General features: G+C 48.5%; 1 protein-coding gene across 3 annotated transcripts in view; it reads right to left on the bottom strand.

Moving 5' to 3' along the window:
- Positions 1-2291: 2291 nt before the first annotated feature.
- Positions 2292-16522, bottom strand: part of ADAR (adenosine deaminase RNA specific) — a 49191-nt gene continuing 34960 nt past the window's right edge. The window contains exons 7-15 of one of the 3 annotated variants that reach the window (XM_010364684.2): positions 12257-12482; positions 11825-11996; positions 11444-11537; positions 10624-10746; positions 10196-10329; positions 6400-6582; positions 5975-6087; positions 5436-5563; positions 2292-5262 (exon numbers count right to left, since the gene is read on the bottom strand). In XM_010364684.2, the coding sequence (XP_010362986.1) occupies positions 5025-5262; positions 5436-5563; positions 5975-6087; positions 6400-6582; positions 10196-10329; positions 10624-10746; positions 11444-11537; positions 11825-11996; positions 12257-12482 (1411 nt within the window). In that variant the 3' untranslated portion in view covers positions 2292-5024. The remainder of the gene's footprint in view (positions 5263-5435; positions 5564-5974; positions 6088-6399; positions 6583-10195; positions 10330-10623; positions 10747-11443; positions 11538-11824; positions 11997-12256; positions 12483-16522) is intronic. The other 2 variants (XM_030936753.1, XM_010364685.2) reach the window with 2 other exon arrangements.

Raw genomic sequence — 16522 nt, 5'->3', positions numbered from 1 at the left:
CCTCGATGCCCCCATCTTCCCCACACTGCCATTCACCTCCCCCACCTGCACTCCTGGAGTATTTGCACTGGTCTAGCCCACTCCAGGTCAGACTCATTAGAAACTCAAGATTCTCGTAAAGAAAGTTGTTTCCAAATTTGTCTTGTCACTCTATTTGGGGGTTGGGAGAGAGCCCGCGGGAGCCAGTGTTGGCCAATACAGGAAAAAGGGAGAATGCTGGAGAAACTGGACTCATGAGAGGTTAAATACATCACAAGAATCCAAAGAAAAGGTGAGTGGTGACAGTGCTGAATCACTGTGATTTGTTGCTTTATAAATTCACTCATCAGATGTAAAAGAAATGGCCAAACGACTGGGCCTGGAGTAGGCAGAGTCCAGAAAAGGCCTCCGGGAGTCCTTTGTGAAGGACTGGACGGAGGTGAGGACCACTCTCCTGGAGGTGGGGATGGCTGGGGTTTCCTCTCACAGTCCCTGTGCTCTGGGAAGTTAAGGCTGCAGGTTGCATAAGGCCAGACCTGCAGACCTGGGCCTACATCCTGGAAACAGTATTAAATTGTGAGTTCCCTAAACGAAATGCAGGGTGGACAGCAACTGAAATGAGCTGAAGAAACTCCCTCTTGCGCTCCCACAGGGCAGCCCTACTTCCCAGCCCACTCAGGGAGCGTTGTGGGAGGACAGTGCTGTTCCCTCTGGAGACAAAGTGGCTGGGCACTTGCCTCAGGCTTTAAGGAAACTGTCCACTTTCTAAAAGACCTGGCACTACATTTCCCTCCATGTGGACCAGGAGCAGTCTGAGAACAGAGAGGACAGAGGCACTCGAGGTTCCTGGTACATCATAGCAGGCGGAGACAACAGCCTTCACTGTCCTTCAATTTAAAACTGTTGGCCAGGTGGGGTGGCTCACGCCTGTAATCACAGCACTTTGGGAGGCTGAGGCAGGTGGATTACCTGAGGCCAGGAATTTGAGACTGGTCTGGCCAACATGGTGTACAAAACATTAGCTGGGTGTGGTGGTGGCACATGCCTGTAATCCCAGCTACTTGGGAGGCTGAGGCAGAATTGCTTTAACCCAGGGAGAGGTTGCAGTGAGCCAAGATCACACCATTGCACTCCAGCCTGGGCAATGAAAGCGAAACTTTGTCTTAAACAAAACAAAAAACCAACTGTTCAGCTCACCCAGCAATGTAATCTCAGTAGACGATGAAGGACACCTGTGGTGGTGTGACGTTCTGGTCCTCAAGAAATATGCCCACAAACAACATGTCACTGGCCCTTCTAGCCTCAGTTGTTCCTTCTGTGTAATGGATGAGGCAGGTTTCATTGGGATTTAGCCTGTTAGGTACTTTAGATCCTCTGGTATGGTATTTTTAAAAGATCCAGGATGAGTCTTCTAGAAATTCTGATGTAAGTTACATGTGAAAAAAGGTACATTCTCTCTGAAATTCAAGATGGAGAGATAATTTGGATGTCATCTATGATGTAAAAAGAAAATGGTCCATCTCCTAAAACTACAGCCAAGCCTGTCCTGGTCCTGGCTGCAACTTTACTCCAAATATGGACATTCCTGGAAGTCAAACAGCTGGGAGTGGTGGGGTTTGGAGGAGGTAGAAACACCCCTGAAGGAGAGCTGGAATTATGTGAACAGGTGATTCTCTCTCAAGGGATGTTTTCCTGCTCTGGGCCTTGAAATCTTGCATCTCAAGTCCCATGGGACACGATATTTAATAGTGGGCTCTGACTGGGCGCGGTGGCTCACGCTTGTAATCTCAGCACTTTGGGAGGCCGAGCTGGGCAGATCACGAGGTCAGGAGATCGAGACCATCCTGGCTAATAGCGAAACCCTGTCTCTACTAAAAATATAAAAAATTTTTTAGCTGGGCATGGGGGCGGGTGCCTGTAGTCCCAGCTACTCGGGAGGCTGAGGCAGGAGTATGGCGTGAACCCAGGAGGCGGAGCTTGCAGCGAGCCAAGATCCTGCCACCGCACTCCAGTCTGGACGACAGAGCAATACTCCATCTCTAAATAACTAAATAAATAGTGGGCTCTGCTGGGGAAGGGCCCTGCTGGGGAAGTTAATCAAAAGGTGCCTGATGAACCCCATCCCACCCAGACGCAAACTTATCCACAAAGGGAGGTTCTTTGAAACTGCTCCTTTCCAAAGGTTGAGGGACAGCCCTGTCCCCAACAGGTTCATGTCAGATGCCACTGGTGCTGTTATCAGAAACCCCAGGGCCACAGGTCCCACTGTTCCCATTTTCACCTCCCCCAAGAAACCAGGACTTAAAACTTTCTAAGAATTCAGATTCTTGGTTTTTTTTTTTTTTATTTATGAGGAATGTATATTGTTAAGTCACTGTTATCAAGGGACACATAAAAGCGGAATCATAAAACTGGACTGCAGCCATCATCACAGTACCCAAGTCTATGCTTGGGGTCTTCCTGACTCTGCTCCTGGAGTCAAAACCAAGACTCCAAAAAACCAACAAAGTCCCTTCAATGTGAGTAAAGGAAACAGCTTCAAGCACTGACAATTTTTACAAGTGATTATTCAAGGAATGCACAGTAGCCACAGTTCAGACAAATCAACTACAAAAATCATTAAAAAGAAGAGTGGGGAGGGGCACTGCTTATTAAAAACAAAAGACTGGACAAAGAAAGTGAAGCTAACAGTGGGCGGAAGCTCTGCCTCCTCTGTCCTGTGTGGCTCAGAGGGGCGCGGGGGGCGCGGGGGTGTGCGATCTGACACGGCTCATTTCCAGCAGATGCATGGAATTCAGGGATGCCTCGCGCTCTTCCTACAACAGAAACTGAATACTACAGGCTTGCTAGATAAGATCTCTGATCTTGTGAGAGCCCGTGTTCCCAGTTAAAGAGGAGGCAGCTGGCCAGAGCTCTGCTGGAGAATCTAATGCCCAAGACGGACCAGAGAGGCCAAACAACTTGAGGACTCAGCAGGTGACAACCCTGTAGCCTGGAGAGGGGCTGCGCTGCCTTCTGATGCTGAGAACCACAGACCTCTCTGACCTGGATGTGGGTGCCAAGACTGATTTACTGTGCCCCCAGCAGACCCAGAGCCAGGGAGCAGGCCTCCTCTACCCCAGGAGACAGGCGCCATTTCCCTACCGGTTCCTTGGGATGCTTAGGTGTTCTGCAAAGGCATCCTTAGTCTATTTTTTAAAGTTGCATTTTCTTATTTTGGTCAATTTTTGGTCAAAAGTACCGAGGGTATAGAATAAAAGCAAAGATGTGAATGTCTCCACCAGACAGAGGGTGACCTAGTCAGCAGTTTGGAGGGAAATCATCTGAGGGTGCTGGCTCAGCACATTCTCAGATGAAGGTCTGTCATCTAAAGGAGAGAGGCAGGCTCAGGTCCTGAAGGTCGCAGAGTCTCAGTAGTCCTCCTGAGTGTGTCTAGCTGACTGTTATCAAGGGACACGTAAAAGCAGAATCACAAAACGGGACGCCAGCCATCACGGCACTCAAGTCTATGCTTGGGCTCTTCCCTGCTCTGCTCCTGGAGTCATGACCAACACTCTAAAAGTCAACAAAGTCCCTCCAACGTGAGTAAAAGAAATAGTTTCAAGCATTGATAATTTTTACGAGTGACTATTCAAAGAATGCACAGGAGCCAGAGCCAGACTCCAAGGGAGGCCAAAGGCTCTGAACACACGAGTCAATGTTCATGGAGGTGTAGACAAAGGATTCCACCTCACAGAGTTTGAAGACAACCTGTCCTTTCACCCACTACTACTGCTTTCTATGTCAACACTATAAAGATCAGGTCTGCGCCCTGCCCACGAGTCTGCTTCTGAAGCCATCTGGAAAAATGAAAGCACTTGGATAAATGGAAAAGTATGCCTGAATTTTAAATCTGCTCAATTATAGGTTATCTGTAGCAGTTAAGAATCAACATCTATGGCATTCTTTTAAACACTCCTAATTTACATATGACTTAGTCAACTTCCCTTGGTGTCACTGTCATGAGAGATATTATGCAGGGTAGAACAGTGACGTGAGCCAACAGGATTTTTTGCCCTTATTCTTGCTAAGTCATGATTATCTGAGCAGAAATGATTTTATACCCTCTAGGATTTGTCCTGGATTTTTTCCTACCAGTTGGCTAGGGCGTACGCCCAGCATTGGCAGGGCAAATTCCTAGGAGTGCTTTAGAAGAAGAGGCAGCTGGAAGCTTGGTAATATTCCGAAGCATGCCCATGCTCCCTGGGAAGTGGTCTGTGTCACCTTGCTGGGTGAAACCTCTGCTATTGCTTGGGCAACTCTCTTAACCCAGTCTGGCTGGTTCTAGACTTCCCTGCTGCCAGGGAAAGGGGTACACTTCCAGGGAAGCAGCTTTCGTTGCCTTGCCCGCCCTGCAGCTGGCTAAAGTGCAGGATGGGAGGATGGCGGGGCATTATCTGTAGGCTCCAATCACACTTCCGTGGCACTGGGAACTGCAGTTTTCAACTCCTACCCTTACAAATGTTTCACCAAATCCTTTAAGTTCGCCTCTTTACCCTCTGAGGGGGAAAAGGAGAAATTCTGATCACAAGGAAAGAATCTCAGAAGGGGAAGAGGCGAAGTCGAGGGGTCTGCGTAACCCACCAATGACATCATCAGTCTCAGACATGATCCAGAATTGACTGAAACCTAATCAAGACCACAAGAGGTCAGTGTAGCAAACACAAAGGGAAAGGAAATGGAAAAAAAATCAACTTTTAAGAGGAAATGGACTGCAGGTGCTCAGTGACTATGTATGCTTTGAGTATAGAAAGAAAAGATAACTTCTTAGGTTTCTACCTCTTCACTTGGGGGAAAAAAAAGGGGGCCTGGCCAGACCTTGCCTAGCAATCCCAAAGAAGGCAGGATAAATGGGAACCCAAAGTTTTCAGTATCACCAATTATGGCTTAAAAAGAAAAAAAAGGAGGAAAAAAAAAATCCCCTGACCATGTGATGAGGAATGCTACGACCTACCTCTCTCTCACTCTAGTATGACACACCCTAATCCATCTGTCACCAGAGCATACTATACTGGGCAGAGATAAAAGTTCTTTTCCTCCTGGGGTTTGCTAATCCAGTTCCCATAGCCCATGTCCTTCAAGCTTTTTTTGAAGTAGTTCTTGGCCATCTCGTAGTCACGGGCAGCTTTCTTGGCCTCACCATAGGAGAGTCTCAGTAGATCCCTGCGGTAACGGAAGGAGCAGAGCTTCTTAAATAGAAGAAAAATGTTCTTTTTGGAGACCCGGGACAATTCATTCCGTGGCCTAGAGAAACAAAAGCACTCATTATTCACCTGGGACCTGTAAGATGAGGAGCTCACACTGGAGAAACCGTGGCAGGGAAGGTGGCTCTCAAGCCCTCAGACTGCAGAGGTATGATGCACCCTTGCAAGTCAGGGCAGAGGCTTGGTCCTCACTGCGCTCTCCTGTCTCCTTACCCATCCACGGTGCCTCTGGTACCGTCCAGGATCTCCAGGTCATAGCCATCAGCCAGACACCAGTTGACGCTTGTCTCCTTAGTCTTCCCAGATTGCCTTTTGGAATCATATACGCTGACTCTGCCAACCTAGGAATCCCAGAAGCAATGGGAGAAAGATAGAAACCTTTCAGGAATAAGATTCTGAAGCAGGGACTCGAGACTTATAGCAAAGAGGAAATGCAGAGTCATGATCTTTCTCCTGTATTTAGGGTTCTGTTTGGTTAAGACAGAGCACACTCTAGACATACTAACTCCACCTCGATTCAGATTAATTCCAGACTAAGAGAAGGAAAGCCCTTGGCATCCAAAAGGAAGAAAGTTAAAGTTCTTGGGACACCAACCAATGGTGGTGGTGGTGGGCCACTGTGGGCAGTGTTCCCTTGTGGGCTACCACTACGGGCAGTGTTCCCCTTGCTCACATTGTACATTTTTCCTCTGTTTACATGACTGCTTGAAAAGGAGAAAAATGTCAGGGAAAATAGAAGGGGGTTATAGCACCTTGGGGTGGTTGACAATAAAGGGATGTCGTAGTCCATCCTCAAATGCACTCCCATCTCTTGTCACACGACAGCAAATAGCCCGGGTCAGATGCCCCTGGCTGAAAAGGTAACCTGTGTACAAAAAAGAGAAACATATATACTTGTGTTTGCACCAAATGCTGTTAAGAGGCAGAGGCATGTGGGGATTTTGGAGGTACAAAATACAGTTGTCAAGAAAGAGAAACAGCTGCCTTGTTAGGAAGCACCTTCTGATCGCGGCTACCCAGAATCTCCCTACCACAGCAGACTGGACAATCAACAACCAAGGGATGACTCATGCTCACTTTGACAGGGGAGACAAAACACCTGGCAACAAAACATGCCGTTTGGGATTTGGGAACAAGGACGACAGACCACTTCCAGATCCCAAGGCAGGCCTCTTACCCAGTGTAACAGATTTGAGATAAATGGGCTGCAGGAAGTGGGTCAACAGTGCCCCTTGCAGGCCCAGCACGTTCCAGCGTAGGATTTTGTCACTACAGGACATGGTACGGAGTCTCTCCCCGAGCCGAATGCCATCCCACGTAGGTACAATGTCACTGGATTCCACAGGGATTGTGCCTTCTCCTATGTGAGAGACTTGGGTCAGACTTACAGGGGCCAATGGACCAAACCACTCCCTGGCGTGGTTATCCTCCTTAAGCTTGAGCCACAGGCTACATTCGTTCATTCTTCACATATTCCACAGCACCTGCTGTGCGCCGCGCACTATGCTTGGTGCTGGGAAAGAGCGGCTAGCAACGCCAAGTAAGATGCTCGCCCTCCTAAAACATCTGCGGCGGTGAGGGGACTGAAAGTAAGATGCTCGCCCTCCTAAAACATCTGCGGCGGTGAGGGGACTGAAAGTAAGATGCTCGCCCTCCTAAAACATCTGCGGCGGTGAGGGGACTGAAAGTAAGATGCTCGCCCTCCTAAAACATCTGCGGCGGTGAGGGGACTGAAAGTAAGATGCTCGCCCTCCTAAAACATCTGCGGCGGTGAGGGGACTGAAAGTAAGATGCTCGCCCTCCTAAAACATCTGCGGCGGTGAGGGGACTGAAAGTAAGATGCTCGCCCTCCTAAAACATCTGCGGCGGTGAGGGGACTGAAAGTAAGATGCTCGCCCTCCTAAAACATCTGCGGCGGTGAGGGGACTGAAAGTAAGATGCTCGCCCTCCTAAAACATCTGCGGCGGTGAGGGGACTGAAAGTAAGATGCTCGCCCTCCTAAAACATCTGCGGCGGTGAGGGGACTGAAAGTAAGATGCTCGCCCTCCTAAAACATCTGCGGCGGTGAGGGGACTGAAAGTAAGATGCTCGCCCTCCTAAAACATCTGCGGCGGTGAGGGGACTGAAAGTAAGATGCTCGCCCTCCTAAAACATCTGCGGCGGTGAGGGGACTGAAAGTAAGATGCTCGCCCTCCTAAAACATCTGCGGCGGTGAGGGGACTGAAAGTAAGATGCTCGCCCTCCTAAAACATCTGCGGCGGTGAGGGGACTGAAAGTAAGATGCTCGCCCTCCTAAAACATCTGCGGCGGTGAGGGGACTGAAAGTAAGATGCTCGCCCTCCTAAAACATCTGCGGCGGTGAGGGGACTGAAAGTAAGATGCTCGCCCTCCTAAAACATCTGCGGCGGTGAGGGGACTGAAAGTAAGATGCTCGCCCTCCTAAAACATCTGCGGCGGTGAGGGGACTGAAAGTAAGATGCTCGCCCTCCTAAAACATCTGCGGCGGTGAGGGGACTGAAAGTAAGATGCTCGCCCTCCTAAAACATCTGCGGCGGTGAGGGGACTGAAAGTAAGATGCTCGCCCTCCTAAAACATCTGCGGCGGTGAGGGGACTGAAAGTAAGATGCTCGCCCTCCTAAAACATCTGCGGCGGTGAGGGGACTGAAAGTAAGATGCTCGCCCTCCTAAAACATCTGCGGCGGTGAGGGGACTGAAAGTAAGATGCTCGCCCTCCTAAAACATCTGCGGCGGTGAGGGGACTGAAAGTAAGATGCTCGCCCTCCTAAAACATCTGCGGCGGTGAGGGGACTGAAAGTAAGATGCTCGCCCTCCTAAAACATCTGCGGCGGTGAGGGGACTGAAAGTAAGATGCTCGCCCTCCTAAAACATCTGCGGCGGTGAGGGGACTGAAAGTAAGATGCTCGCCCTCCTAAAACATCTGCGGCGGTGAGGGGACTGAAAGTAAGATGCTCGCCCTCCTAAAACATCTGCGGCGGTGAGGGGACTGAAAGTAAGATGCTCGCCCTCCTAAAACATCTGCGGCGGTGAGGGACTGAAAGTAAGATGCTCGCCCTCCTAAAACATCTGCGGCGGTGAGGGGACTGAAAGTAAGATGCTCGCCCTCCTAAAACATCTGCGGCGGTGAGGGGACTGAAAGTAAGATGCTCGCCCTCCTAAACATCTGCGGCGGTGAGGGGACTGAAAGTAAGATGCTCGCCCTCCTAAAACATCTGCGGCGGTGAGGGGACTGAAAGTAAGATGCTCGCCCTCCTAAACATCTGCGGCGGTGAGGGACTGAAAGTAAGATGCTCGCCCTCCTAAAACATCTGCGGCGGTGAGGGGACTGAAAGTAAGATGCTCGCCCTCCTAAAACATCTTCGGCGGTGAGGGGACTGAAAGTAAGATGCTCGCCCTCCTAAAACATCTGCGGCGGTGAGGGGACTGAAAGGGGAGAGAACAGACACTAAACCAGTAGCCAGTGCATACAGAAGAATTCCAGATGCTGAGAGTGCTCTGAAGGCTTTGAGGGAGCTATGACGGAGGACCACAGGGGAAACTCCTGGGACAGCAGCAGCAGGGGAGCCCAGACATGGAGAAGAAGGACAGCTGGAGTAAGAGTGTTTCAGGCACACAGGACAAAAGCAAAGGCCCCAAGGCAGCCAGCGGATTGGCTGTTCAGGGGGCAGACAGAGAGCCAGTGTGGACACAGCATATGCGAGGAATGGGGAAAGTGGCATGAGAGGAGGCCGGGTGATCACAGCAGGTTTTGCTTGTATATGCAGTGCAGTGGGAAACCACCATAGGGTTTTAAAAAAAAAAAACAGCTTTACTGAGATATAGTTCACATGCCATACAGTTTACCCATTTAAAGCATACAATTCAGTCGTTTTTAGTATATTCACAGAGTTCTGCAACTGTCACCACAGTCAATTTTAGAACATTTCATCGCTCCAAAAAGAAACCTTCTACCCATTGGAGCAGTCACTCCTCATCTCTCCAACCCTCCCACTCCTGGCCCTGGCAACCACTAATCTACTTTCTGTCTCTATGGATTTGTCTATTCTGGACATTTCATATAAATGGAATCATACAATATGGGATCTTTTGTGACTGGCTTTTTTCATTTGGCATCAAGTTTTCAAGTGCATCCATATCGTAAGCATGTATCAGCACTTCACTTCTTTTTATGGCCAAACAATACTCAATTTATGGATATACTTGATGTTTTATTTATGAATCCATTAGCTGATGGACATCTGGGTTGTTTCCACTTTTTTGGCTCTTGTGAGTAACGCTGCCATGAACATTCACATATTAGTTTCCGTGTGGACACAGGTCTCCATCTCTCTGGAGCATATACCTAGAAGTGGAGCACTGGCTCCATGGTAACTGTATCTATACTTTAGGATATTTAGCAGGGTTTCAGGACCACCGTGATGACTGCTGACGTGGCTTGAATGCAACGGCGTGGATGTGAGGAGACAGTAAGGAGACAGGAGAGGATAGGAGAGAAGGAGCCAGTGGACAAGGCAGAGTCAATTGCCAGCTAGACAGGAGGGGACCCGGGCACTTGGCAGCCTCATCTGTCACCTCCTTAGGGCTTGGTTGTGCCACACTCTTCATTTCCTCCCCCCTTTCTCGAGGTGATCCTATGCATTCCTGTGGCCGTGAAGACCCTATAGCGGGATGACTCCCATATTTCTATTTCCAGCCAAGCTCCCTCCTCTGAGCTTCACATGGGAACCTCCACTTCCTATTTGACTTGGGGATCTCCAAGGTCTCCCAAACTAACACATTCAAAATAGAACCTTGATCTTACCACACAGCTCCCTACCCAGGTCTTCCCTTTCCTGTAAACAGCACCTCTGTGCCCAGTGACTAATGGTAAAATCCTAGCAGCCTTGCAGAGACTTGGGGGCCCGGGGTCTTGCAGAGCCTTTTGCAAAAAGGAGGCGGTGGCATGTATCACTCACCGTTTTCCACCTTGGTGCGGAGCTTGCCTTGTTTGGGATTCTCAAAGACAGGGTAATGGCGGGAGTCTGTGCTTTCCATAGCACGGTCGCTGCAGGACTTGTCAAAGAGGGCACCATCTCCACATGGAGCGGTGCTGAAAAACAGGGGTGGCTGTTGAAACTCACCTGTGGGAAATCTGCAGTTTCATGGGGCTCCAAAACAGTTAGATGTGACAGAAGCAATGGACGTTTTCTAAGGCCTACCATGGGAGACTGGAGGTGGACAGCAGTATACGTTGAGTCATTCTACACCTGAATATGGACCTCAAACCCACGGTGGAGTGTGGCTTATTGTATGAGGTCCGATTTATAGGCCAAGAGAGCATTTGGATACCCAATTCTAACAGCCTGGCAGGGCCCACCCTGGCAGCAACAGGAACTGTACAGACCTGATATAGAGATGGAATGACACAGTCTTTTTTATTTGGAGCTTTTCTCCTCCCTTAGCAGGTTCAAATATACTATCCTTTGCAGTCTGGGGGTTGTATTTCATTAACTCACTGTAGAGAAACCTACAAAAACAAAGTCTGGTTAGGAAGGCAGGTTCAATTCTGGGAAAAACAGTTGCTTCTATAATCTGACCTCCAAATGAGCAAGTAAGGAAAAGCCTCAATGTTGCAGACCTTTCACAGTTTCTCAGGTGGAGATTCTCCAGGGGAGACCCCAGCATTTCATAAAGCATAGTTAGCCTTTTGGGTCTCCTTCATTTCTGCTGAGGGCTCCTCGCTATGGCAGCTACAGGGATTCTAGGGCAGGGCAAACTGACTCAAGGACTACAGGAAGCTGTTGCTCCTTTCCAAGTCTCTCCCTTCATAAATTAAAGAAAAGGTGAGTTAGAGGAGAAAGCTGGCAGGGGCATCAAGGTTGTGTAGGTCCTCAAATAGAAATGGAAAGCTGCCTCATCCCCAAGGCCCTGAGGACTAAAAGGTCATTTTGTGTTTTCAGAAAAGGACATGAAGCAGCAGAGTTAGCAGAAAAAGAGACAGCATTTAAAAACACGCTGAGTAGTGGGAGGCAGCTCAGGTCACAGAGGGGATGGATTCCATCAGACAGGTTCAAATGGACGGGTGAAAAGCAAAGGCTGCCACTGCCACATCATGACCCGTCTGTCTGAGGGGGATTCAGAGAGGCCATGTCAGAGCCACGTGGGACAGGGAACTGGAGCTCTCCACGGCCGGGCAACCAGGCCACAGCTCTGATCTCGCTCACCTGATGAAGCCTCTCCGGGAGATGATTTCTGCATGGCAGTCATTGACCGTTTCTCCCTTTAGGCTGAGAGAATCTCCTTTCACACAGCGATTCCCTAGGAAGGTGTTTAAAACAGAAATAGAATAATGGAAGGAAACTGATGACAAACAGGATGATGGCTATTTGTTCTGAAAGCTTCAAGGCAGAAACAGCCTCAATTTCTCAGATCCTAGACTCCCATATTCTCTCCTCTAGGAACTAACTCATTCCTCACTCTGAATTGACTGTAGCTAAAATGAAGTCTCTTCTCCCTGCCTTGGACTTGCATGGACTCCAGGGGAGGATGAGAGGGACCTGCTTTCAGGCACCACAGGAGGCGGCATGTCTCAGAGCCTCACTCACCTGTTCCCAAGCTGACAACGACACCCATGTCCTCAGAGTCTTTTTTCATAACGATGGCGGCCAGAATCTTGCGGCCGAGCAAGGAAGGCTGGAAGCTGTTAGTCAGAGTGTTGAAGCACCGGTGGCTCAGCATGGCTATCTGGTCATGGAAGGTGCTGCCAGTGAGAGGGAGCTGTGGGGAAAGGAGGCTGTGTTAGCACCACAAAGCTGAGGCTGCGTCCACCATATTCACCATGGCAGGAAGATCAAGCTCTACTTGTCGTGTGAGTCATCTTTTCCTTCTTACATCTAGTGTCCCAGTTATATGCTCTCTTAAGACTAAGAGTAAAGCCTAGGAATAACTCGCATGACAGCAAGAGCCACCTCCACTTAAGAGAGAAGTTAGGAGGACCCCCCCGCCCCAAAAAAGGCACCAAAAGTAGACGTCTTAACTGTCTTTGGCTGTGCTTCTGGGGACCTTGAGAGGAGGAGCATAGTTCTTCTGAGACTGGCCCCTGTCACTGGGGTTACCTCTGTGAAACCCATGCGTTCTGCCTTCTCGTTCTCCCCAATCAAGACACGGAGAGCCGCATCTGCTGCTTCCTGCTTGCCTTGCTTCTTGCTGTGTGCGCAGACGGCTGGGAACCAGCGACCCCCAACTTTTGCTTGGTAAACGAACCTTTGGGATGAGAAGCAGAGAATGAAGACAAGTGCCAGATCCTGACAGTTGTTCCAAGGAAGGGTTAGTTTTGCTGAAGATGTGGCTGGTCTTGCAAACATCTGGACCTGTCAAACAGAAGCTGTTTCTGGCCGGGCGCGGTGGCTCAAGCCTGTAATCCCAGCACTTTGGGAGGCCGAGACGGGCGGATCACGAGGTCAGGAGATCGAGACCATCCTGGCTAACACGGTGAAACCCCGTCTCTACTAAAAAATACAAAAAACTAGCCGGGCGAGGTGGCGGGCGCCTGTAGTCTCAGCTACTCGGGAGGCTGAGGCAGGAGAATGGCGTAAACCCGGAAGGCGGAGCTTGCAGTGAGCTGAGATCCGGCCACTGCACTCCAGCCTGGGCGACAGAGCGAGACTCCGTCTCCAAAAAAAAAAAAAAAAAAAAAAAGCTGTTTCTAAGGCAGCATGTCCTAGATTTTGGTCATTCATGAATCGCCACGTGATTTGTGCCAAATCCAGGTATCACTTGGACTATTACTTTTTTCTCTAAATTGACTTCTTAGAGTCAGCCACTGTGGCTCACACCTGTAATCCCAGCAACTCGAGGAGCTAAGGTGGGAGATCACTTGAGGCCAAGAGTTCAAAACCAGCCTGGGCAACGTAGTAATCCCCCAGGCAACATAGCAAGACTCCTGTTTCTTTAAAAAAGAAAAAAAAAATTTTTTAGCTGGACATGGTGGTGTGTGACTGTAGTCTCAGCTACTCGGGAGGCTGGGGTGAGAGGATCACTTGAGCCCTGGAGGTCAAGGCTGCAGTGAGCTATGACCGTTATCACTGCACTCCAGCCTGGGCGAGAGAGCAAAATCCCCATCTCTAAAATAAATAAACAGACCCTTTAAAAATGTAAATATCTGTAATACTAGGTATGAAAAAAGAGATAAAAATGTAAACACACTGAAATAGGAAACTTCATATCACTATTGTAAATGGAAAACCAGTATCACCTGCCACATATTGAAAGTGGCTGTAAAACACGGTATGATAAAATCATGTTATAAAATTCTGAGCAGATACCATTACCAACTTGGACTCTTACTTCATACACTGTCTGATTTTTAAAGCACCCAACTCCATTCCCTCATTTACTTCCTATTAGCTCAAGACCTTCCTGGAAAGGTCATTAGGTCAAGGTCGGCCTTAGGCCAGGGACCCAGGCTTTTCTGGAAGTTGTTTTGCAGCTCCTGACAGGCTTGAGCTAACTCTGGGTTAAGGAATGGATCCTGGGCCCATGAGCTGTGCTGATAATAAAGTGCCCAAGTGGAGCAGGGAGGTGGCTTCTACTGCTCCGGCCGGGAATTTCCACAAACACATAGGGAAGGGCATGGTGGAGCAAAACAGCTTGGAAATGTATCAGACAAGGCATCAAGAATCCTAGCTTTCAACCAGATCCTAATCTATTGGCTGAGAACCCAGCTTTGGATACTCCAACTGCATACAGCAGAGGCTTCAGTTTCAAGACTTAGCAGCTCGGACAGTAAAAGGAATCAACGTCTATGTTCAACCACATGGAGTTTCTCACTGTTCCTTGATGATCCGAAGCAACTGAATGCCTTCACTCCTTTCTTTGCCCATGCTGGCAGGCTCGTGCAGGCCAGTGGGCTTAAGTTCAGAATGAGAGGGACAGTGGCGTGAAAAGAGGACAGTGAAGGGGGTCAGGGACAGATTGTATACGATCTTTACCTCAGGGATCCAGGAGAATTTCATGACTGCCCTATGTGTTTGAAAAGAATATGAACTCTTATGTGCAAAGTTTTATAATAGTATGATATATTTACATACATGATAAAATTTGTTAATTATGCAACTAGAATCCTTTAGAGCTGTGCTATCCAATATGGTAGCCACTAGCCACATGGGGCTACTGAATTTACATTAATTACAATGCAATTAATAATTCAGTGCCTCAGCACACTAGCCACAGTTCGAGTGCTCAATAACCACATGTGGCTAGTGGTTGGCCTTTTTAGTGAAATGAGTTAAAGTGAAGACAATGAGTATGGGTAACTCTTTTGGGAAGTTTGGCTGTAAGAGAAGCAAAGAAATGAGATGGTAGCTGCAGGAAGATATGGGGTAGAGGGAAGGTTTTTAAAAGACAGTCATGGGCATGTTTCAAGGCTGGTGGGAATGATCTGAGACGGAGATGCTGCAGATGAGGGGAGAGGAGACAACCAAAGCGGTAAAGTCTTAGAGCAGATGAGAGGGATGGGGGATCCAGGACACAGGGATAGGATGAGGGATACGTCCTTCACTCTTGCTGGTACAGATGGAGGTAGCGGGGTAGTTTGGTAATGGGAAGATAAGGTATTTCTTGTATGCTTACTGCTATTTTTTCAATTAAGTGTGAGGTAAGGTAGTTGAAAGTGAGGAACGGGGTATGGGTGGAAATCTGAAGAAAGAGGCAAAGGTCTGAAATGGTTCTCTCGGCAGAGGAAAGAAAATTAAGAAGAAAAATGCTGGGAAAGGGACAAGAGTGTGGGGAGAGGGCAAGTCACAGTCCTTTATTAAAAACCTTCAACAGCTCTCCAGTGCTTTTGTGGTCAAAGCACTAACGTGACTAAACAAGGCAGGCCCTGGTGGGCCACCCTGATTACCTCTCTAATCTCCTCTAGTGCCAGCCTTCCCTTGTGCTCTCTGCTTCACCCGTAAGGGCCTCCTCTCAGGCCCTTTGCCAGCTCTGCTCTTCTTCCACCACAGGATTTAACAGTGTCCTTCACCTAGAACCCTTGGTCTTTCTCTCTTCATCATCCTTAAAGTCCCAGCTCAGGCAGTACTTCTTGGAGAAGCCCTTCCCCCTCTGCTTACTAAGTCAAATCGTGCTATAACTGATTCTCACTGCAACTCGAGTCCTTTGGAATACTTATCAAATATGAGATCTTACATTTTTTTAGGTGACTATTGGTTAATGTTTGGCTCCTGTTCTAAAAAAAGAAAAAAAAAGAAGATACTCCATAAATAAGCGTTGAGTAAATAAAGTAGAAAGATCAGTTAGGAGGCTATTTTGATAGTCTAGATGAGACAGTGGCTTGGATTAGAGTGCTGACACTGGAGGTGGAATGAACAGGAAGGGATTTGGGATAGAAATTCTAAGTATAACTAATAGGACTTAAGGATGAGTTGACGAAGGAGGTAAAGGAGATAGAGGAAAAGATGATCCTCAGGTTTCTGACTGGAGCCACTGGGCAGACAGTGGTATCACTTACTGAGCTGGGAAAGACTGGAGGGAAATGAAGTGAAGGGGGCAAAACCCAAGAGTTCTGCTTTGGACATGTCAGATTAGGGATGTTTATCCAAAGAGAAGTGACAAGTAAGCAACTAGATGGAGGAATCTGGAGCTCCGAGTGGTCTCCAGCATTTAGACATTAAAAGCCATGGCCGGCGTGGTGGTTCATGCCTTTAATCTCAGCATTCTGGGAGGCCGAGGCGGGCGGATCATCTGAGGTCAGGAGTTCAAGACCAGCCTGGCCAAAACCCTGTCTCTACGAAAAACACAAAAGTGAGTCAGATGTGGTGGCAGATGCCTGTAATCCCAGCTACTCGGGAGGCTGAGGCAAGAGAATTGTTTGAACCCGGGAGGTGGAGGTTGCAGTGAGCAGAGATTGTGCCATTGCACTCCAGCCTGGGTGACAGAGTGGGACTCCACCTCCAAAAAAAAAGAAAGAAAAAAAGTAAAAAAATTAGTTAATGTCACCAACAAGAGTAGAGAGAAAGAAAAAAAGAAGACCCAGCATAATTCACATTAAGAAGGAACGAAAGTATGTTATTAAGAAACGTAGTTACTCAATTAGCATTTCCCCTCTCTATGCAACCTTCCTCAACTCCCTGGCAGACACTGGCGGCAGTGCCCTCTGTGTCCCCACAGCACTCTGCATTCACCTCTGATGGCACATTTCTTTTTTTTCTTTTTTTTTTTTGGAGATGGAGTCTCGCTCTGTCACCCAGGCTGGAGTGCAGTGGCGCAATCTCAGCTCACTGTAACCTCCACTTTCCGGGTTC

This window comes from Rhinopithecus roxellana, chromosome 8 (genome assembly GCF_007565055.1).
Source record: "Rhinopithecus roxellana isolate Shanxi Qingling chromosome 8, ASM756505v1, whole genome shotgun sequence".
NCBI lineage: Eukaryota > Metazoa > Chordata > Mammalia > Primates > Cercopithecidae > Rhinopithecus > Rhinopithecus roxellana.
The sequence above is the reverse complement of the archived record's forward strand: the minus strand, read 5'-3'. Positions and strand labels throughout refer to the sequence as shown.